Source organism: Haliotis cracherodii, unplaced genomic scaffold (genome assembly GCF_022045235.1).
Source record: "Haliotis cracherodii isolate W230 unplaced genomic scaffold, xgHalCrac1.p SCAF_6, whole genome shotgun sequence".
Lineage (NCBI taxonomy): Eukaryota > Metazoa > Mollusca > Gastropoda > Lepetellida > Haliotidae > Haliotis > Haliotis cracherodii.
This window is the reverse complement of record NW_027266319.1, coordinates 32976170-32999589: the sequence shown is the minus strand read 5'-3', so window position 1 is coordinate 32999589 and position 23420 is coordinate 32976170. Positions and strand designations below refer to the sequence as shown.

Below are 23420 nucleotides of genomic sequence, written 5' to 3'. Positions count from 1 at the left end.
TCATATGCAGCCTGCATCACTTTGTGCTTATACTTCCTCCATAATAATCTGACAACTGAAATACTTACAACATGGTGTTATGTGATGAGCTGCACAATTCACTCCTATTTCCTCATTGTCATCTGGCGCGATACTGTTTATCAGGAATTTAGCAGGAATTTATTTAGTTTCAATACCAACTAATTATTAGTACTGTATTCGACGTAATAAGTGCCCAGGGCGCTCTCAAAATTAGAAATAGGGGGCTCTTATTAGAATATAATTTTGGTGAGCAAAAACAGAGTTGAAAGTTCGTAAATTGCGTGGTTTATGCTGACAGCCTGAAATGATACAAAAGAAAAGTCTGTGCATATTATACACGACAGATATATTTTCCAGAATTTAATTGCCCATAATAAAGGGTGCATATAACAAATGAGTGCGTATTATATACGAATGAATAAGTCTTGTGTACAGTGATCAATCGGAAGGGGTGCTAATTGGGATTGTTCACTAGCCAATATATTAACAAATATCGCCGTGGGCGCTTATTAGAGTGCTGTGCTTATTACGTTGAATACAGTATTAGAATTATGATCGTGCTTTTATATCTTCTGAGCAATATGTTGGTTTATTATGGATAGTGCCTACTGAATAACACCCAAATATCACAACCTTTCTTGTAGCTTGGATATATTCATACCTTTCTCGTATCTCCAATATTCTGTAGACATTATGCTGTTACGTACCTTTTCTGGACAGGGATAGCTCTGTCTAAAATGATGCAATTTATTTTGAAGAGTTGCCTTCCTTATAGCTGTGCCAGGATCTGCTGGTAATGTCTAAAAATCTAGATACATCCCAGCAATGATCCTTGGACTCAGCACTATACCCTGGCTCTTTGCTTTCACCAAGTGGTAAATGTCTAAGACCTGCATCAAATTCAGCTCTCCTCCACATAAGGTGATACGGGCAATCCATTCTTTCAGTTATAACATACATAGGCAGTGTATAAAACATATTCTTCCCTTCCCCAGTCTCTGGAGCCCCTCCTGGGCCTCATCACACAGGCAACGCTCAATGATGATGACGTTCTCGAGTGCAAGAAGGCCATCTACAAAGTGGTTGCCATGGAGAGCAAGAATGAGGCGCTACCATTCCCCGTACTTGGGTCCAGAGGGAAAGGCCCCAAGAGGTGAGAGCTGAACACACAGTTGAACAAATTGTAAAAATAAATCAGAGGGTGAAATCAGATGAAAATTATTTCTTATTATCTGGTGTTTCGGTTAATATTAACCCTGTTATACATGATTTTACCCGTGTCAAAACTTTTACTGCATGAGCACAGGTTGCCAATTGGTTGAATTCAAAGCCTCAACTCACTCGGCAGAGTTGTGTCCCTTTGTTGTGACAGGATCTGTTTGTTAGAGTTTGGTTCCATTTTTTCCTGTTATTTTTCGCCCCTTCTGTAAGCAGGGGCGGTCGGGTAGCCTAGTGGTTAAAGAGTTTGCTCGTCATGCCGAAGACCCGGGTTCAATTCCTGACATGGGTACATTGTGTTCTTGACATCTTTTTACCCATGATATCCTCATTCAGGGAGGAGCAGTACCGACAGCTGTGGGCAGAGCTGGAGATGTTGGTGCGGGCGCATGTGTTAACATCGCCATTCCATGAGAAGGTGCTGGAGTGTCTTCTGGAATGCAAGAAGCCGTCCGATGATGCCAAGGGATCTCCCAAGAAGGCCCTGGAGAAGTCGGCCTCAAAAGATGAAAAGATGGAAGTGTCCGAGCAGGAGGATTCATGGAAGGACTACGACAAGTAGGTCCACACAGTTGTGTCCCTTTAATCCCAGGAGTAGCCAATGCAATTACATATTAAGCGGACATAGAATTGCAAGTCACCCATTGGTAGGGACTAGGGCTGGGACGAGTCCAAATTTACTACCCGGGGCCCCCCCTCCTATTACCCGACCTTATCCGGGTACCCACTGTAGGTCTCAAGAGATAGGTAAAAAATGTCAAATTGGGAATTTTTTTACTATAGCCCTGACAAAACATATTTAGATACATGTATTAAACAATGTCATGCAAACACTGAACTTGACTTAAGTTATATCTTTATTCAACCATAGTCAGAAAGAATGGGTGCATAGTCAGAAAGAAATGCAAACATTATTGACTTGTAGTGTAACCATAGAGTTAGATATTTTTTGTCATTAAACAATATATCACGTGACTAACCAGGGATCCGTTTAGTCCTGGGGGTACCCGCTTTACCTGTTTGAGCCTTTGTAGGGACATATTTTATTATTCATGAATGTCCTTTGACTTGTCAAACATATGTAGGGGCACGGGTGGCCCAGTCGTCTAAGATGCCGCGATTCGCTGTGCAGAGTTGCGTCCCTTGGGCACGCAACAAACCTATGATTGTGGGTTCGAATCCCGGTTCGCCAAAATTATGTTTCTAGGTTTGTCAGCATCATACCCGTGCTTGTGGGTTTCACCGAATTGGTAAACGTCTGAGACCTGCATCAGTTCGGGCTTTCCTCCCACATTAAGTTGACACGCTGCGATATAACTGGAATACTGTAAAAAGCGGCGTTAAACACAACTCACTCACTCACTCAAACATATGTTTTCTGTTGTTCATGCTTTTTACATCTTCATCTTCTCATTACGTCACAGAATGAAAAGAATGACAGAGAGGGAAAAACAAGATTTCCTGAAAGGAGAAAAATCTCTGGACCCTTCTCCACCCAAGAAATTCAAGGCCGAGGAATCCTTTATCAGATCAGGCGGTCAGTTCCTTCACTTTTAACCATGTGTTGACATATCAAGATGAAATGCTTTCATTTATTTTAATCTTAAGGCTAAAAAATAGTTGCCTTGTTTCTTTGGCACCGCCTCCATCATCCTAATGTCCACCGCACGTTTCGTTTCTATTTCCATTTTCAAAACAAAAAAATCTTTAAATATTCGGCATCTAGAACCAACAACCCTGTCAGTGAAATGCTACAATACTTAAGAACAACATGATTTCCCCGAAATTAATGTAAACAAAATATGCTTACATACCAGCTTCAACAACCAAAACAAAAAAACACCACCCGCCCACACAATATTTTCAAAAGCCGTTGCCTGAGAACCAATTCTTTTATCTTTTTAAGCTTAAGGGTTTACAGATTTTTCACGAACCCTTTTAATTTGGGTATGTCAAGCTAAAACAAGTTTGTGTTGCCGAAAAAAAGTTAAACATTTAGTTTGGCATAATGTTGTTTGGGTCAGTCGGTTGTTGCATATAACTCCTGCCAGTACAAAACCTCTATGACATTATTGCCATAAATCCTGTATTTTGGCCGTCATCCCAAATCATTAAAATCAGATCTTAGTTCTCGCTGTCGAGAAACAAAGATCTGAGGACATCCCATTACGGGTCGTGTCAGAACGACCTCTCATCCGACCAATCAAAGTGTCGCTAACCAGATCATGAAAGTGACAGTCGGAATGTGTTTTCTAATCATGCAAACTCGAAAATGTTAACATGGTGTATTCTGAACGACAATTACGGCTCGTACGATTGATTCCGTCAAAATAATCATCTATCTCTCCCTTCCGTGGGATAAACATTTGAACGGAGGAGGCGTTGTACAGTACATGGGAAGCACTGCCATACAATCACGACCATATATTAGACATTCCGGAATGTTCCTTTGTTCAGTTTTCAAAATTTTAATCGAGAACTGTGTCAACATATATTTCAAGGGTAGTCTGAAATGGAAGTTGCCAGGTTGAAACGGGTGCCGTAAAGCTCGAGAAAGCTGCTTTGTTATTGGCTGATGTTGACGTCTTAGTAATTTCAGTGGTCGGTCAAAGTTCGCGAAAGGTCGTTCTCCCGTAATGGGATGTCCTCAGATCTTTGTTCAGCGGCAGCGAGAACTTAGATCTGATTTTAAGGAGATTGGGCTGTCATCACAATATAAAACTCTTCAACAGAAGACCTCTTCACTGTCATCAGTGGGATGTTGATTATTTCTATAGCAACATGTACATGTATTTACGTCTGTGAGAGGAGACTTTCTTGCCTTTATTAGATGAACACTAACACATTTGATTATATATTAATCAAAATTTAAGACTCAAATCTTGCTCCATTTTCTTATTTTAATTTTTTAATTTTTCTAGTCCATCAAAGATAATGAGTAAATAACACTACATTGTAAAATTAGTCATCATCAATTATATAATCCTTTTGATCTCAGGCCAGAACCTGCTGTCAATGTGGACCAATCGCATCAAGACGATACACAACAAGCGACACGTGGAGTTTGCTGGCCGTGAAGATTGTACCGGTGCAGTGGCTGAGTTGTACATACATCTCAACGATGACGAGTGAGTGGTCAATTATGTTGCTATAACATCTTCATCGGAGAGTGGTTGGTTGGTTGGTTGGTTGGTTGGTTTGTTGTTTAACGCCGCACTCAGCAATATTCCAGCTATATGACGGCGGTCTGTAAATAATCGAATCTGGACCAGACAATCCAGTGATTGACAGCATGAGCATCGATCCACGCAATTGGGATCGATGAGATGTATCAACCAAGTCAGCGAGCCTGACCACCCGATCCCGTTAGTCGCCTTTTACGACAAGCATAGTCGCCTTTTACAGCAAGTATGGGTTGCTGAAGACCTATTCTACCCCGGAATCTTCAAGGGTCTCATCAGAGAGTTAGCAGCCCAGTGGTTAAAGTGTTTTCTCGTCACGCCAAAGGCTCTTGCCGATTCTCAAAGTGGGAACAATGTGAGAAGCCCATTTCTGGTGTCCCCCGTCATGATATTGATGGAATATTGCTAGAATAGGTTTTTAACCCTGCTCACTCACAATTTTAACAAATGAATTTCTTGCATTTAAATATTAACTACCCATGATTTACTTCCACACCAGCAACATTATTAGACCTCAAATACAGATAATGCCATCCATTGGTGAACTTGGGTCAGAAACAGGTCCCCGTCGATCTGTTGCTTGTTGTAAGAGGCGACTAAACTGGACTGAGTCATACTTGGTCATTTGGTTGGATGCATGTCAACCGTATGCAGGAGATATAATATCATCCAGTGATTGTGCTTGCTCAGACTTGAATATTTACAGACCATTGTGATATAGCTGAGGAATTGCTCTGTTTGGCTTACAACCAATAAACAAACCAACAAGCTGGAATATTGGCAACTACAGCTTAAAGAAATACCAAATCTATGCAATTATTCACATATTGGCCTGGATTATCTGCACACATTTCTAAGTACTTATTTGTTGGCCAAATGCTACTGCCATGTTAGCTCCCAGAATGATAATAAATGTTTATCTATTTGACTTCCCCTGAACAATGAACTTCACTGTGGAATGTTTAACACTTGACTAAATACTGACCTCCATTAACCAACAGTGAGCAGCCGCCCATGGAGCAGACGTCCCAGGCCTCCAAGACTGCACCCACTTCCAAGCCACTGCAGAGTTTGAAGCGTTGACAGATCATCATCATGTCTTTAGCCACACATCAGCTCACTCAGATAATAACCAAATAATGGTACACTTGAAACAATATTGATATTCATTGCGTCGTTTTGAGATAACATTCTACTTCTAAGGGCTTTTGTCTGTTGGTTTACCAGATTTCATGTCATTGCTACTTATCATGGGTTTGAACCCAGAATCACTTTGGTGGTCCAGTGCAATAAACAGCATCGTCAAGCATGTCAGGATCTATAGATAGTGGGTTTGAATGCTGATTTATTCCGACTCGGTGTGTGAGCACCAAACCTGTGCTGATGCAAAGTGGAAGACATCTGGGCTCTCAAGATCAAGCTGTCATGATATAGGGCCCCTTCAAAAGGTACGTGTGTCTCAGGTGACTCAACCATCCCATCACTGGTGACCCTTATGATTTCATCACAGCTGGAAAAAGCCTCTAAGAAACCCATATTTGGATTTCTGAAGAAAGGAGAACGTTTTGGCATGTCATTCTATCTATTTTGACCTACACATTCAACATTAATTAAAATTAACCGAAAAGAAACCTCACAAAAAAACACCCATATATGTTCATGTTTCCTGAAACACAAGTATTTATATTTTTGCCTACCTCTTTTATCCTTTTTTTGAGGTGGGGTTGTATGCCAACTCCAGTTATGGCTAACTAGAGTACAGTTCCGACATGTTTTATTTTATCAACCAAGAACCAGTGAAATATTTGAACCATGTTATCAATCTTAGAGTGTTACTTTCATTAGTAAAATCTCTGCACTTACCATTTACGAATCTTCATCAGTCATTCATTAGTATTAGACTCAATCAGAATTACTCAGTCTTCCTATCTACATGTACATGGAATCATCTTGTTTGTAAGAAATGAATGTATTACACATGAGGAATAAACTAATTCTTCTCATATTTGTAAGTTATTATTTTAAACCAGGATTTGCCTGGCCCAGATTCACCATACAGCAGTGATAAAACTGACTGTCATAACACACAATAGACAATAGTCGAGACAGTCTAAGGGTTAACATCCATGTCAAACAGGTCTGAAGGATTCCAACTTTCTAGGCAGAGTTACATCCCTTAGTTCTTTAGGGTCATATCCAGAGTTATATCCCTTAGTTCTTTAGGGTCATATCCAGAGTTACATCCCTTAGTTCTTTAGGGTCATATCCAGAGTTACATCCCTTAGTTCTTTTAGGGTCATATCCAGAGTTACATCCCTTAGTTCTTTAGAGTCATATCCAGAGTTACATCCCTTAGTTCTTTAGGGTCATATCCAGAGTTTCATTCCTTAGTTCTTTAGGGTCATATCCAGAGTTACATCCTTTAGTTCTTTAGGGTCATATCCAGAGTTACATCCCTTAGTTCATTAGGGTCATATACAGAGTTACATACCTTAGTTCTTTAGGGTCATATCCACGATCCCAGATTGTGATCCTTGGTGTGTCAGCACCATACCCATCCTCGGTGGTTTCACCACATTAGAAACATCGAAAACCTACATGCAAGTGTGCACGTGGGGTTATGACCAAGTGTCACAGCTATAGTCAGTGGAAGAGTTAAATTGAGATTTATCAAGAAAATACCTGTGTTTCTACACCACGAGTTAATGCCATTTGTCAAAGTGCTTTGAACCAAATAGAATGTACAAGCATAGAGAAAGATATTTTCAGGGTGCTTCAATCAATTTCTGCTGGTATGAGGCCAGCATTCATTGATAATACTTCTTTTCCTTTTGAGATCCTAAAATCTGATGTGCTGCTCTGAATGCATTTGTGATCATGGACGTTATCATATACTACTCAAAAGAAGTCACACAACACTGATTTTATATGACGATAGTTAATCTGTCAGTATGTCTGGTTTGTTTAATGTCTTTAAATAGTATAAATGAAATTCTTATTCATACTAACATGGAACTTATTTTACTATAATGCTTAAATGTTGCTAAGCTTTCGTAATACCAGCAAGATCCTTGTGCAGATCCTGCCTTTTCAACTTCCATAGAGCCACTTGATGCATTCACTAGGCAAAGTGCTTTTATATGTACATATTAAGCAAAGGCAGACTTTGCATTTAACACTATCCCTGTACCATAGACACTGCAATAAGTGCCTGGCAAATTGCAGATGTCATAAACAGCATTTGGTTGTGCATAAATTGAATATACAATGGGACACTGAGGTAATGTAGGACGGTTTTATTGCTGGAGAGGATCAAGCAAGTGCACATTATATACAATCACAACGACAATGGAACAATTTCAGAGTTGTCTCCCTTGCTAAGTTTTCACATTGAAATCAACAGAGACGCTGGGAAGGATATATGAGGGTATTAGTATCTTATGCTTGCAGTCATTCTCATATATGACTGAAATAATATCGATAGATAAAAATTTGTTCCATATATGAGTGAATCCTTAAATACTATATAATGATATGCTGAGTGTAAAATACAGCGACATTAACAAATCAACTAATAATTGTTTGTGTCAGCATCGGTTAACATAGCTTCATGATTACCCGAGAACATTTGCCCTGTACAATTAGCACGATGTATACATGGTCATTAGCATCATTGGTCCACCATAACTGTCCCTGGATGATGGAAGATGGTTTGGAAAATCAGAAATAACAGGTTTGTACACTCCATATTCGACCAGAGAAGAGATCCAGGGAAGAATAGGTCTTCAGCAACCATGCTTGTCGTAAAAGGCAACTATGCTTGTCGTAAGAGGCGACTATGCTTGTAAGAGGCGACTATGCTTGTCATAAGGGCTCCTTTCAAACAATTCTACGGCATTTTGTACCAAACTCTTGAAACCTACAGCGGGTAACGGGGGATTGGGTACCCGGGTAGTAAATTTGGACTCATCCAATCCCTACACTATTGCTTCGTTATCTGGCAGCAGTTGGGCTCACCCAAATATCATGTATTAAGTAGGGCTCATTTTACTTGTGTATTACCTGACTAAAAATAGTCACGACTACACTTCATAGTATCGACGGTTGATGGTGGAATGATGTGTATACAAACCTGTGATTTACTGACGCTTGTTCCAACAGAGATGTCATGACATACATTGTTCTGAAATGACAATCTTCTGCAGAATTCTGTGGATAGTAAGTTATTGTTTCTGTGGAATCCAAGAGGAACCAACACCCCTGGGTGATAGGATCTGCACAGACCCTGGGTAGGACAAATAAAGACTGTAACAATTTTCAGTTTAACTGCCACAGACCCTATTCAACATGCTATCTTAGTGCCATACTGTCATTATGTCCCTTAGGATATTGAGTCTTGACTTTTATGCTTGAATATTTTTCCACAATTCAACGCTCACATCGTCAGTTGATCTTTCTCAGATCACCAAGTTAGACTAGATTTTGCTCTTGATAGTTTAAACACACATTGTTTACTCAAATATTAATTCATACATATTAATTATTCAACCTTTTACTAACCCATTGATGTCTAATTAAATTATCATCTTGTCAAAAACATTTGATCTATCAACTCTGTCACTCCCTGACTGTGTAACTAGGTTTGTCAGCACCATATCCATGCTCCTATGTTTCTCAAAGTGGTAAACGTCTGAGACCTGCATCACTTCGGGCTTTCCTCCCACATTAAGCTGACACGCCGTGATATAACTGACTTACTGTCCCAAGTGGCGTTACACACAACACACTCTGCAGGGAAGGTGATATGGTAATATAACATCATGGGTACATGTAAATATCTCCCGGGCCTACGATGTTGTGTATAAGGAATTGATCCCGTATATCTCGGTTCCTTTACAATTGTTAGTAGCTAGCGCTGATATTGTGATCAATATTTGTGACAAAAGTCCACAACCATAATGAGGACGACATTACTTCATATAAACTATGTCGACATTAATCCACTACATATCTGTACTCACACACACTGGTTTGAAATTAGTTGTCTGGAAATCATTGTCATTTCTTACAAATAATGGCAGCAGGGGTGAAGCAGGAAGACAGTGACACGATATAAAGGGATATAGAAAAAAGGCATTTGTAAATAGTTCTTGGATTACAGATATATTTTTTTTTATATAAAATAACCAAATAAATATTGAACATTGAAATACTATTTTGATTTTTAACTAATTCTCTTAAGTATATCTTCTCGAGAAAATAAATGAAATAAAATAATTTCTAGTTGTGCTTTTATGTTATGTCAAAGGGTTACCTCCCTTCCCTTCATGCTGCGGTTTTATTCATTAGGGTCCAACAATTTCATATTCCAGGGTGGGTAGGCCTTGTATTTTTTAAAGTAATTAGTTACAGAAAATAATTGGAAAAAAAATCATTTGTTCGCTGGACCCCGAAAAAATAATGTTGAGGGATAAAAACTTGAACTGGCAGGAAGGTAAAAACACAATCTTGTTATGAAATTTCTGAGAATCCATGAACCAAGTTATTTCAACAAAATGCCTGAGAAAATATACAACACATACACAATATATACATACAGAACACCCCAGTCTCATGACAGTGAAATACAGGACAATCTAGTGACATTGTTCATAAAGGTAGCCATATCACTGACCCAATTATCTAATGGAATATTGCATAGTCTTCAGCTCTCTTCATTAAGATATCATGTAATCGGTTTATCAGGATTACACCTTGAACTGCAGACACTTGTTTGAACTTCAAGATGTTCCTCATTTAGACCACAAATATATAAAGAACAACTTCACAAAGTACCTAAATCGGAATTCAAAATATTTTACAACCTACACAACAGATACGTGAACAAATTGAGCAAGGTAGTGACTAGACAAATCAACTTTAAGCAAATACATATTTACATGGGTACTGATTTAGAAGTCAGGACATGATGGCTTGCTATGCTTTCTAACAAGAAAATCCTATAAAATAAAATAAAAGGTGAGACTTCCCATCTGACTAGGCGGGTACTGAATGTCCTTCAATGCAAGTCACATAGTCTGAATGTGACCTTGCCAGTTGACTAGACAAATGACCTCACTAACATGAAGGTGTGACCTCCCCTTTAACGATAAAAACATTAAAACAACAAAAGTAAGGTTAGTCCCAAAATAATGAACAAACAGTTTTTGAGAATGTTCGTCCTAAAATTCAATTTGTGTGTTGTCAGAGGATAAGACTCACAAAGAGGACTGACAGATAAAATTATTCTAAAAATTTCAACTAACCGCAATTTCAGTAGAAGCATGGCTAGGGTGACAGTGAATGAAGTATACGTAAAATCTCATTTCATTCAACATGAAAAAACACAGAATCTCACATTCATAGTAATGAAATATATAAACATGCTGAACAATCAATAAAATAAGTACAAAGTAAATAGTATCAAATATACAGTATTACAGGTTAAACGTCAGTAAAATATCCAACTTTGGCACCGTGCTAGTACATAGAATGTTATACAGATGGTTGGTTCTTGGCACTCTTCTCTTGAAATCATTGGTGGAAAGGTTTTATGGAACCCGATCTATGTAATAACTTGGAATTCAGGGGGTCTTGGTGTCCTTGAGCTCTCTGTTGTGGATTAATTTGGAACCCGAAATCTCTTCTAGGTAATGACCAGGACCCCTTGACTTTAGTTCTTAATTTAAAATATTAACTTTAATATTATAAAATCGTAAACTGAAAATAGTATTCACATTTGAAACACTTGTTTGACCATAAACATTTGCCCAAATCACTAGGTTCACTGGAATCACTATAAGTATCAGATGTTACCATACATGCTAATCACAAGCTGCTCTTGAAGAAATAGGGGCAGTGAATAGCCTAGTGGTTAAAGCGATTGCTCTTGACGCCGTAGGCCAATGGTCAATTCCCCACATTGGCACAATGTGTGAAGCCCATTTTTCATCCTTTCACCATGATATTGATGGAATACTGCTATAAGTGGCATAAAATCATACTTGAGTAAGTTAAAATGTGCCTGCCCTGAACTGTCCAGGCAATTATACAAAGTGTGTATATTGACACAAGGTAGATACGTAATCATAATGGACATATGAAGAACTGGTGTATAACAACATGATACATGCCTACATGGTGCAATACGAGATCTTGTGTAATGATATACACCACTCAGAAGAAGTTAATGGCCATGACAGATTAACTTTAGTCATAGGAAAACGTTAGGTGTTCTTAAACGTCTTTTGAGTAGTATTGAAGGAGTCCCATGTACAAAAGCAATTGAGGTACGCAAAGTGGTGATACGCTGTGATATGAGCTCCTGAAACTACAAATAGTGCCATGGCAATGTAGCTCACCTGGATATGCAGTTGCTGTCAACATTGATATTCAATTTTTTTCAGCAAAAAGGACTTGAACAAACACACTAAAATCCGAAAGATGTATTGTAGAAACAAGCTATGGCAACAACAGGCCATATATGCTTAAGTTCCTTAGTAAAGCCATCATAGGGAATCTTACAGAGCCCAAACTGCATTTCAAAAGAATAAAAAAGCATGCCCTAAGTCAGAATTGAAAATACTCTGTATTGTAAGAAATGGAACACATGTTGAGCTCCAACACATACACCAATTTCATTCTGAACAAAAATGGCTGAGAAATGGCCATGAGTAGGCTTTTTAATGAGGTAAATACGCCAGGTGAGCTAAAACTTTGTGTACAGGAGCCCCTGAAACAATAACACATATTAATAATCCATCGACGGCACAATATTACTTCATAATACCTACAGATGCTCCTACACCAGTGGTGTTTATACAGTATACAGCCCTAAAAATTTGGGTGTTTTTTCAAGATTGGTCAAGAAGACAAGTAAACCTTATTTCCCTAGTCCTCAGAGTTTGTAATTAGCCGTGCTTGAACAAAATAAAAATGTTTACTATGTTTATATTTTTGGTCAGGTTTATTCAGTTCCAATTTATTTTGCAAAATTGAAACACCGAGAACTGGTTCAGAGTTATAGCCCTCAAATGTTACTAGCCAATGAGGACTACCACCATTTGATTTGTACTTGTCTTCAGCACAGTGAAGTTGTCTCAGGCTAGAGGACAAGCCTGAATTTTGAAAGGCTGCATACATATTCGACTGGTCAGCTAGGCAACTTACATACTTCTCAAAAGAAGTTAAATAAAACCTGACTCTTTCATATTAGGCTAAAAAAAATAATAGTCTTGGTTCTCAGGCACCGCCCGCCTCATCATAAAGTCCGCCTCGCGTTGGTTTTTTCTATGCTATTTAAAAAAACAAATACAAGAAGAATAAAAACGCCCACCCGCGCTCTGTCTTCAAAAGTCATTGCCTGAGAACCGATTCTTTTAAATTTTTTAAGCCTTACCATAGTTAATCTGTCGTCGCATGCATAGTAAGTACCACCATAACAATAACGGCTTCACAATAACTGTACATATGCAATGTACAAGGTTGGATGGACTGATCTGATATAGAAGTCATTCATTACGAAGGTAACAATACTGAAGAAGTGAACAATACTCTCATGGACTGGTGACAAAAATGTCATCTAAAGAATATAAAGAACAATAGCACTGGGCTCCCAGTTGATTAGACGTTAAAGGCACAAATGGGTCATTTCATATACCCCACATCAATCTCCAACGATTTAATTTGGATTCCTCAGAGACTAGATATGCAGTGATAAAAGAAACACAATGATCGTCATGCATCTTCGGTTTCATGTAAAATGTATCCAAGAGGAATCTCTAAGATGATACTATCCTATCGACTCTCCTTGATTGTACGAGTCTTGTTAATGTTTGTTCATCTCCTCAGACTGGAGGCTGAAAGCTGTCCAATCAAGACAGCGAATACTGACAACAAATCTCTGTCACAGAGACTCAACATATTCCTTAACAAACAATACACAATAAACAACAGTAATCCTGGTAACATAAAGGATATGTTCAATTATAAACTCCAGAAACACCTATCTTGACCACACGACTGTCTGTGTAAGTATTCATTCAACAAACATCAAATCACCATGGCAACATTCATATCCCATCATACATCTGACGAGTTATTGAGGTAGGGCGGAGGAAGTCGGTACGGAGGTGGATCAGAATGAGGCTGGTAATATGGTGGAGGTGACTTAGGATGTCGACGACCTGACCCTGTCCGACTTCCTGTCCCATAGTTACTGCCATGATCAGACTGAGGCTCATCCTCGAAGTAATATGTTGTCCTTGGCGACGGTGATGCGGACTGGTTCCTGTCATTGGGTAAAACTATGGGTTTCTTTGGTTTAAGTCCCATATCATCGCCTTCCATTTCCTCGGGGAAAATTATGGGATTTCGGTCATTTGTAAACACAGGTTTTTCAGAATTCTGCAAAGCAGACTGTCGTTTCCTTCTCCTATTTACAAGCAGGATGATGAGAAGGATCAGCAACAGAAGCAGAAGGGCAATCATCACTGGCAGGACAACCTGAGCCCAGATACTCAGTCCCGTCCCAGTGGTGCTTGCCTCAGTGGTAGGGGAGATAAATGTTGTGGGCTTGTAAACACACGCTCCCTGCAGTTCATAGGAAATATCAAGGAGCCGATAGTCAGGACTAAGGTGGCGGCTGAAGCTTGGACGAATATTGTTACCTTTCCTAACCATCCGTCTGTACAGCCTGTTGATGGTCTTGTTGTTGCAGATGTCGCCATTAAGAGTCGTGTTACTCCAGGTCAAGACCAAGGAACCCATGCTGACGTCCATCACCACCATATTGTCTGGTGAAGAGTCACCAAAGTAGGAACTGATACGCTTCAAGAGGAGGTTCAGGTTGGTCCTATCATTCATGAACGCTGCAAAATCCATCTTGAAGGTCATGATGAACTTGTGGGTGAATCTGACGAAGGAGGATGAATTTACGTAGAGTTTGATGGCATCTTTCACCGACTGTCCCTGCGAATCTGTTGCAACTAGTGTAATCAGATGATAGCTAATATCAAGGTCAACGAGAAGTGGAAGCCCCGAGATAATCTGCTTCCTGGCATTCAGCTGCAGCCAGAAGTCTTTGGGTAACTTCTGCCCATTGAGCAAGGTCAAGGACAACTGCAATGCTCGAGTGTCGCCATCTTCCCGATCGTAGAACACACCTCGTGGGATAGGGAACTCCAAGTACTTGCCAAGATGGGCTGGTATATAGTCCACAGGGTTCTCCAAATAAGGAAAATGGTCTGTGGCTGAAACAAACAAAAAATATGTTCATAAATGGAAACAAAGTCTGCAACAAATAATAATACAATTACAATATTGTTTTTTTTTATGTAATCACAAATCAATGTGAGGAATAAGGATTGTGAATATGCTTAATGCACAAATTTAATTCACAAATATATTTGGGTACTCAGAAATGAAAAAGGGTATTATCAATCTCAGTGAAAAGGAAGGGGGCAAAGTTCCATTATCACAACAGCATCTAACCTAGCCTTGGTGAAAGGGCATTCACATAGTTCGATGATGACTCAAAATTATTCTTCTATATGTAGTTGGCACATATGAACTCCAAAGGGCACACCTAAACATCTTTATGAGTGTTCTGTGGCAGACATGACATTTTTCTATCCCAGCTATTCTTGAAGGAATTCATGAAACCAAATCATTCACAAGCACACTTCAAGTAGCATCTCTTAACTTTGAGTGGGGTAAACCAGCTTTCATCTTCTACACAGTTTAATTCGCAATACAAGGACTATACATGCCTTCTTTATATTTGTTCTGTCTGTTTCAGTGAGTGAGTGAGTGAGTGAGTATGATTTTACGCCGCATTTAGCAATATTCCAGCAATATCATGGCGGGGACACCAGAAATGGGCTTCACACATTGTACCCATGTCGGGAATCGAACCCGAGTCTTTGGCGTGACAAGCGAACGCTTTAACCACTAGGCTACCCGACCACCCCCTGTCTGTGTGAAATCATTTACTCTACTATAAGATCTCATGAACAAGAGCCCTTTTCACAAAACAATCCAGGGTCGATGCCATTGGTAATATCCAATAGTCCACTTCTCATTTCAGACTAGTTGTTATGTGAAATAACTAGATTTACAAATACTAGTCTGTTGAGATTGTTACTATTCTCGGACTAACAGTCTAGAGGCAGTGTCTATACCTGCAATCTAGATTGTTACTTGTTTCGGACAAACAGATTATAGAGGCCATGTCTATACCTGCAATCTAGATTGTTACTTGTCTCGGACTAACAGACTATAGAGGCCGTGTCTATACCTGCAATCTAGATTGTTACTTGTCTCGGACAAACAGATTATAGAGGCCATGTCTATACCTGCAATCTAGATTGTTACTTGTCTCAGACTAACAAACTAGAGGTTGTGTCTATCCCTCAATCATAGCTTTAAGACCGTCATAAATACTTTACTATGTATGTTGGGTTTAACGGCACTAAACAGTATTTCAGTCATATCATGGCATGTCAGCTTGATTGTGGAGGAAAGTCCGAAGTGATGCAGGTCTCAGACGTTTACCAGTTTGGTGAAACCCACGAGGACAAGTATGGTGCTGACAAGCCTTGAAAAATAATCGGGGATTTGAACCCACAATCTGGCATGCCCAATGGACGCAACCCTGGGAAGCAAATTGCAGCACCTTAGACGAATGCGCCCATCCATGTCCCCTACTTTATAGAAATTAAAGAAGGATAGTAGTATCACTATGGTAATGTGGGAAATGGAACATTGCCTCTAAGAAAGCAGCACAAGAATACAATTCGAAGCATTGATAGTGTCACTGCTGAACAGGGAAGTAGTATTTCACCTCAGAACTATTTTCCTTAAAACTACTTGATGACCTTATTGTATACAAAAAGCTTCAGCTGTGAAAATATCCTGTGGTGAATCTCCTCCATTTGTCTAAACTTAAGTCAACAAGTTCACCTCTTAAAAATACCACACAGAATGCAGATATCTCGAATTTCAGATAACATCAAATAAGACCCCAAAAAATCAGATTATCCACAAATATTCCGCCATGTTTGTAAGCTCGTTTAGACAGGGAATGCTTTAGTTGGTTACATGATGATAGAAGGGGAGGTAATTGGTACAGGTATTAGTTTTTTTCTTCAATGAGTGGCGACTCTATCACAGTCTGTCGATGCAGTGATAAGACAGGACCTCTGAGCATCTGGAACATCTGGTTGTGTGAAGCATGTATCGCGTAGCCCATGTCTACACAGCTCCTACACAGCATCAACATTATAGTGATTGCATCATCAAAAACTGACTTCCACTGTCACTATCCTACCCAAAGTTCCATGGGGCCGGCAGCCAGCCAGCATAGTACCTCTGCCACTGGCCAGAACCATGTGACGATTCATCACATCTTTCACAGTCCATTCAAGATATTGCATATGCTTTTCATCCGTTTCATGTTTGACAAGTCTACACATTTTCATAAACAAATGTCAAAGAATGGTTATGGTTCATTAAGAAAGTATCCTAATAGGTGAAAATCTACTTGTTTTTGCGTAGTTATCCTTTGTTTACATTGGTTGTACAGCTCCACGTGCTGTCATCGAAGCCCAATGGAGAGCTAGCGATACGGTTACTTTATATATAAATATATATTGTCATGCAACTCACTGTCGTAGTTGTAGTAGCATATCTATATAATTATGCAAAACAATATGTAAAGCGTCCCCAAATACTTGCATTAGTCCGTTCTATACTGATTTCTGAAAAAGCGCGTTTGTTTGCAAACGAGAGAAAAGTCTGGTCATGTGATATGCAAATTAGCCTGTGGCAGTGGTGTCACCATTGCACCATAGTGTGTTCCACTGTAGGAGTGTGATTACTTGCCCTTCAGGGAGAACAGTTGGTACTACTTTCAGCTTTAGGCTTAAAAAAGTAAAAGATTTGGTTCTCGGGCAATGTTTTTTTTGTTGCTTTTGTTTGTTCAAACTAGCAAGTAACAAAATAAACAGTTGTGTACCATCAACCGGGGAAAGGTTTACATCAACATAAACAAGCATTCAAACTCCTATACCGCAATGACCAGGAAGCATAGTTAAGATTTGCAATGTAAAAGGAAGCAACTGTGAGCTATATTGGATCGCAATGTTTTTAAGTATTAGGATTTATTTTTTTGTTTGAAAGTGTGCTGCTATGGTAAACTGTATGTATTTTAAGATTCCTTATTCACATTTTATGTAATAAATAGGAATTGGTATAAACAACTTTTAAAATCTTGAAAGGTTTCAACTAACTACTTTTCAAATACTTAACATTTTGGAATAAACTATGTACTGTCGAAAACAAGAACATTGTGGAATAAACTATGTAGTGTCGAAATCATTGTTGTAGTTTAGTGAAAATTACAACATTAATTCATTTGGCTTAGCTATACCTACTAGACTAACATTTAGTCTATGAAATCTAATATTACACAATATCCTTCTTGTCCCTAAATATATATATAAAATGACTAAATATATATATATGAAAAAAATTCCCTATGCTGATTTCGTATGTGGAATAGAGCTAGCTAGAGCTTGCTAGACTTGCTTTTGTATGCGTTTCTAGATTGATTTTTTTTCATAAAATAAATATATTCCACAGTCATGGTGCAGGACTAAGCTATACTTTGTAGCTCCTGTAAGTTCAATTATTGTCTAAGTAAACTTTGACCACAACAATTGAATCCTTGTTTTACAGAATTTCCTGATCAAAATTCCAAGAAGCCAAGGCAAATTAGATACAAACAAAAATGTTCAAAAAAATGATAGGATAGGATCTAGTCGTACCTTCTGTTGTCCCAGCAGGAAGTGTCCAGGGCTCCACTGACACCCAGGGCAGTGTTTTCTGCTCTCTGGATGACGTCATCTCCTCCGTTGTTGTCTTCTGTCTCTGTCTCTTGGACGTCGTAATCTCCATGAACGATATTGTGGAAGAAGTGGATGACTCGGTATCAGTTGAGGACTCAGTCCTGGTGTCAACAGGATCAGTGACAAAATCTGGCCGGAAATCAGGAGGAAGGATAAAAGCTGATGAAGATGCCATTGTTGAAACAAGCTGAGGAGAGATGGTAGCGAAGTACTCGGCACTCTGTGATGATCCTGGAGGAGCTACTGCTATTGTCCACATCCCGCCACTCCCAAACACAGAGGAAACATCCATTCTGTCTGAAAACAGACCCATTCCTTCAGTCATCAGTCCACTACCTTGACCTGAATGATATAAATGATCAGTAACACTTGGAGCCATTCCAACCACTGACGCCGATGATGGGAAGATCTCTGGTCCCCTGGGATCGACAAACACAGGCTGATATGGTTTAGCTGTCTGAAATGTCTCCACTATTGGGACAACAGGAGGATTAGCACATGCTCCCACCAACTCATACTCCACAAACAGGGGGTTAAACTCTGGCTGCATGTGTTTGATGAAGGTCGAACGAATGGTCTCGCCTCTCCTCATTATCTTCGTAAAGGTTCTCTTAATGGTGTGGTTGTTGCACTCCAACCCATTCAGCGTCACATTGTTCCATGAAAGAACCAGAGACCCTCTGCGAAGATCCAACACTCTAATGTTGCTGGAGTCCTCGTCACCAAAGTAGGAGCTTATCCGACCCAAAAGTCGTTTCAGGTTTGATTCTTTCTCTCTCATGAATTCATCATAATCAACCGAAAATGCAATGTCATATTTATGTGTCTGTTGTATAGCCGCTGGTGTCTCAAAGTCCAGTTGTATGACAGTCTCTGCAGACAGTCCGCCCAAGTCGGTCCCCACAAGAAGAATCTTATTGTTCGTGGCATCAAGATCACTGACCAGCAGTAGTCCTGTGAGAACACGTCTGTTTTTGTCCACCTGTAGCCAGTAATCAGGGGGGAATCTCTGCCCGTCCATGAAAGTCAAGCTCAGCTCAAGGTTAGTCACATCCCCATCCTCCTCGTCAAAGAAAACATCATTGGGGACAGGGAACTCCCAGAAAACACCCAAAGGTACTCTTAGCGGCTCAGACATAGGGATCACAACAGATGGGGCATGGTTGATTTCTGAAACATTCAAAATGATAAATGATATTCTGTTTCCAAATCACAAATCTTCTGAAATGTAAGAATTATGACTTTTGTGATATTTACATCATAACACAATGATAGCTTTGTGACGGTTAAGCCCAGCTAGGTCAAAATATCAATGCAACAGAAACAAGGCAAGAAGTGGCAAACTAATATCCCCGACCTCGACTCCAATACATGTCTAAGTTCAAACCATGAAAAAAGCTCCTGTTGATATTGAAACTGTACCCGCTATTGGAAAAGAATCCAAGCAGTAGTTTTCAAGTTATAGGTCGCACAAATGTTGAGGTAAAAAAACAAAACATTCTAAGTTAAAAACATAAAAAAAATCATATTTTTTCAGAAAATACACATATCAGATCAAACTTTCCACTGCGCTTCTACTATTAGTATAGAAAGTGTTCCTTAATTTGAAAAGAATCCATGTAGTAGTTCTCAAGTTATAGGTCACACAGATGTTGAAGTAAAAAAACACTCCAAGTTCAAAACATGTAAAAACTCATATTTTCTCAGAAAATCCACATAACAAAATCATACTTTGCACTGAACCTTATCTATTACAATGGAAACTGTTCCTTAATTTGAAAAGAATCCATGAAGTAGTTTTTAAGTTATAGGTCACACAAATGTTTAAGTAAAAACAATTCTAAGTAAGAAAATGTGAAATAGTTGTATTTTTTCAGGAAATCCAAATATTGAAATCAAACAGAATTCCTTGGTACAACTATATACCCACGCCCTTTTAGGTCGGGGTATAATAACCTGTTGTACGTTTGAATGTTTGTTTGTTTGTTTGTATATTTGTTGTTTAATGCTGCACTTAGCAATATTCCAGCTATATGACGCTGGTCTGTAAATAATTGAGTCTGGACCAGTCAATCGAGTGAATGAGCATCGATCCACGCAATTGGGATACGATGACATGCATCAACCATGTCAGCGAGTCTGATCGCCTGATCCCGCTAGTCGCCTCTTACGACAAGCATAGTCGCCTCTTACGACAAGCATAGTCGCCTTTTACGGCAAGCATGGGGTGCTGAACACCTATTCTACCCCGGATCTTCACGGGTCTTATGTTTGAATAAATCTGTTTAGTTAGTGATGTTATTGCCCTTGCTACCATACACAATTTCATGTGATCTATTTCTAAATAATGCTGATTAAACAAACTGTTTAGTGACTTCAATAACAATTGAGTCATATGATAAATAAAGGACGTGGACCTTCACCTTAATCTTTGTATAGTGAAGTCGGTGGGGAAGCCAAGTGCTCATCACACTGAGGGCCAGGTTTGATTCCTCACATCGGTCCAATGTTAGAAGCCCATTTATGGTGGCCCTGTGATGTTGCTCAAAAATTGCTCTAAGCATCGTAAAACCACACTCACTCAGTCATTCTAGGGTGAGTGAGTGAGTGAGTGAGTGAGTGAGTATGGTTTTACGCCGCTTTTAGCAATATTCCAGCAATATCACGGCGGGGGACACCAGAAATGGGCTTCACACATTGTACCCATGTCGAGAATCGAACCCAGGTCTTCGGCGTGACGAGCGAATGCTTTAACCACTAGGCTACCCGACCGCCCCATTCTAGGGTGAAATAACTCCAGAAACATAATGGTACCTGTCATTTCTGTAGTGGAATGATCTACTGCACGTGTGACATTGTCTCCAGATGCCATCACTCCAGAACCAGACATCTCAGAGACCTCAGCTGACCCTGCAACTGTTGTTGAAGCATACCCGCTTGAAGGGAGGGACTCCTTAGGGATACTGTCCCCAGAACCAGACCCAGATCCAGACCCAGATCCTGATCCCATTGGAATATACAATGCTGATGACATCAAGGGAGCAACGGAACTGACGGACAACTCATCACCAGAAGCCACTGAAGCAAACATCTCTCTGGTTGTGGGGACGAACAGCTGTGTTGGGTACACCCCCATTGACACCTTGGATGACCGGATGACACGCGAAGACACGGGGATCAGTTGTTCGGGGATGATGAACATGGCTGTGTCGCCACTAAACTCTGATGAAGATGCATAGATGTTCTGACCAGATGATGAAAAGATGTATGGATTTGAGGAGGAGGAGGAGGAGGAATAGATTACAGAAGAGGAAGAGGTGTAGGGGATCAGCATCTCCAAGTCAGATGTGTAAAGGGTAGTCATCCTCCGTGACACCTGTGTAAATGAGGGGCTGTAGTCATAGTCACTCTCCTTAGCCTGCACAACATGAGGTGTATCCCAAACACCCAGTGCTTCTGATATGCTTGTGGACTGAACTGGAGGAGTCGGTAGTGCCTCTGATATTGTGGACTGAACTGGAGGGATTGGTAGTGCCTCTGGAGATGTCACCTCCTGAGCTACCTTGGTAAAGGATGCTTCATAGTTACTCAGTTTAGGATGTATGACATCAGATGTTTCCCAAACATGCATTTCCTCCGATGCATCTGTGGTGGTTGGCATTATCGGGATCGGTAACACCTCGGGCAGGGCTGATGATGTATAGAATATGTCCACAGCTGGTGTTGCTTCAACTTGAACACTTCTTGAAGGTATTGTTTCTACAGATAACACAATGCCAGATGAGGAGTAGTCGGGAAGGTCATACGTCCTTGTGATAGGGCCTGTATCCACAACAGATGGCCAAGCATCTACGTAAGAAGATCCCGAACCAGAATAGGAGCTATCAAGAGAATCTGGTAGAAGTCTTGTGACTTGGGGTATCCATATTGGTCGAGAAGAAGGCACAACCCTTGCCTGACTAGACTCTAATGAGTCTGATTCACCACTGGTTATCATAGATTCTTGTTCAACATATTTGGAAGACATCATCATAACTTTTGAAGATGTCGAGAACGATAATGAGGGAGTGATTTCATCAAGTACCACCCGACTAGAGCTTGGTATTTCTTCTGTTTGAGAACTAGGAAGCATAAATGAAGGAGATTCTTCAACAATCACTTGCTGTCTTGTCATGACCTGAGAGGCGTACATGGATTCTTCACTTGAAATTGTCTGACTCACTAAAATCTCTTTACTAACTCGGACAGTTTCGTACACCACTGTTGGTGTGACTGGCTGGAGCACTGGAGTGGGGACTGGGGTTCTGTAAGGTAGCTGTCTCTTTCTCCGTTTCTTGCTGGTCTGAAGCGAGTCTGATGAAGCCACATACCATCCTACTACCGGCTGACCCACTTCATTCTCGATGCGTCCTACATTCAGGTTGTGCTCAAGAACCTTCACAAAGTCTCCAATATGTTTCACCGTCGAGCAGGTCAACCTCCATGACAGTTCTACGTTCTTCTCCAGATCACAAAGCCCACCAGGCCCTGGTCCAGCTGAGAGGATCTGGAATCCTCGTTCAACTGCTCGCAGTTTATGACCACTAGAGGGCATCACTGTCATCTTCCATACAGGCTGGGACAGGAAGTCAGCCATGTTGGTCAACATTGTAACCTTCTGCTGCATGTCAAGCGAGTCAATGGCCACACACAGGACAAGACTGGCCAGCACAACTTCATCTCCGCATCCATGCTCATTTAAAGTGGACAGTGATGGCGAACTTGCACCCAATATGGCCGCATTGTCAACGGCAGAGGTTGGTTGCCATAGCAACGGTGTGGGTGTTCCTGTTGCTCCCAGACCAGCGTATTTTACAGTTATTCGGAACACATCGGATACAGTCTGGCAGGAAGCTGTATCGGCATCACACTGACATATCACCTCCACGTAGGTGTCCCCTGTGTCATGTGACCTTGGAACACCAATCAGTGAATGGGATGAGGAGTTGTAGTTGATCCACTCAGGGAGGCCACCTTTGTCCACCTCATGAATCTGAAATATGACAATCAATCA

At 40.2% G+C, this 23420-nt stretch overlaps 2 protein-coding genes across 3 annotated transcripts in view; one reads left to right on the top strand and one right to left on the bottom strand.

Annotated features, from left to right (window-relative positions):
* LOC139445176 (integrator complex subunit 13-like) overlaps nt 1–6398 on the top strand; it is a 444879-nt gene extending 438481 nt beyond the window's left edge. Inside the window, exons 13-17 of the mRNA XM_071226299.1 lie at nt 1017–1174; nt 1576–1797; nt 2664–2776; nt 4238–4367; nt 5423–6398. Of these exons, the coding sequence (XP_071082400.1) occupies nt 1017–1174; nt 1576–1797; nt 2664–2776; nt 4238–4367; nt 5423–5504 (705 nt within the window). The 3' untranslated portion in view covers nt 5505–6398. The remainder of the gene's footprint in view (nt 1–1016; nt 1175–1575; nt 1798–2663; nt 2777–4237; nt 4368–5422) is intronic.
* A 1318-nt stretch (nt 6399–7716) lies between these two features.
* Nucleotides 7717–23420, bottom strand: part of LOC139444852 (uncharacterized) — a 67132-nt gene continuing 51428 nt past the window's right edge. For both annotated transcript variants that reach the window (XM_071225839.1, XM_071225840.1), the window contains exons 3-5: nt 21182–23399; nt 18287–19537; nt 7717–14710 (exon numbers count right to left, since the gene is read on the bottom strand). In XM_071225839.1, the coding sequence (XP_071081940.1) occupies nt 13542–14710; nt 18287–19537; nt 21182–23399 (4638 nt within the window). In that variant the 3' untranslated portion in view covers nt 7717–13541. The remainder of the gene's footprint in view (nt 14711–18286; nt 19538–21181; nt 23400–23420) is intronic.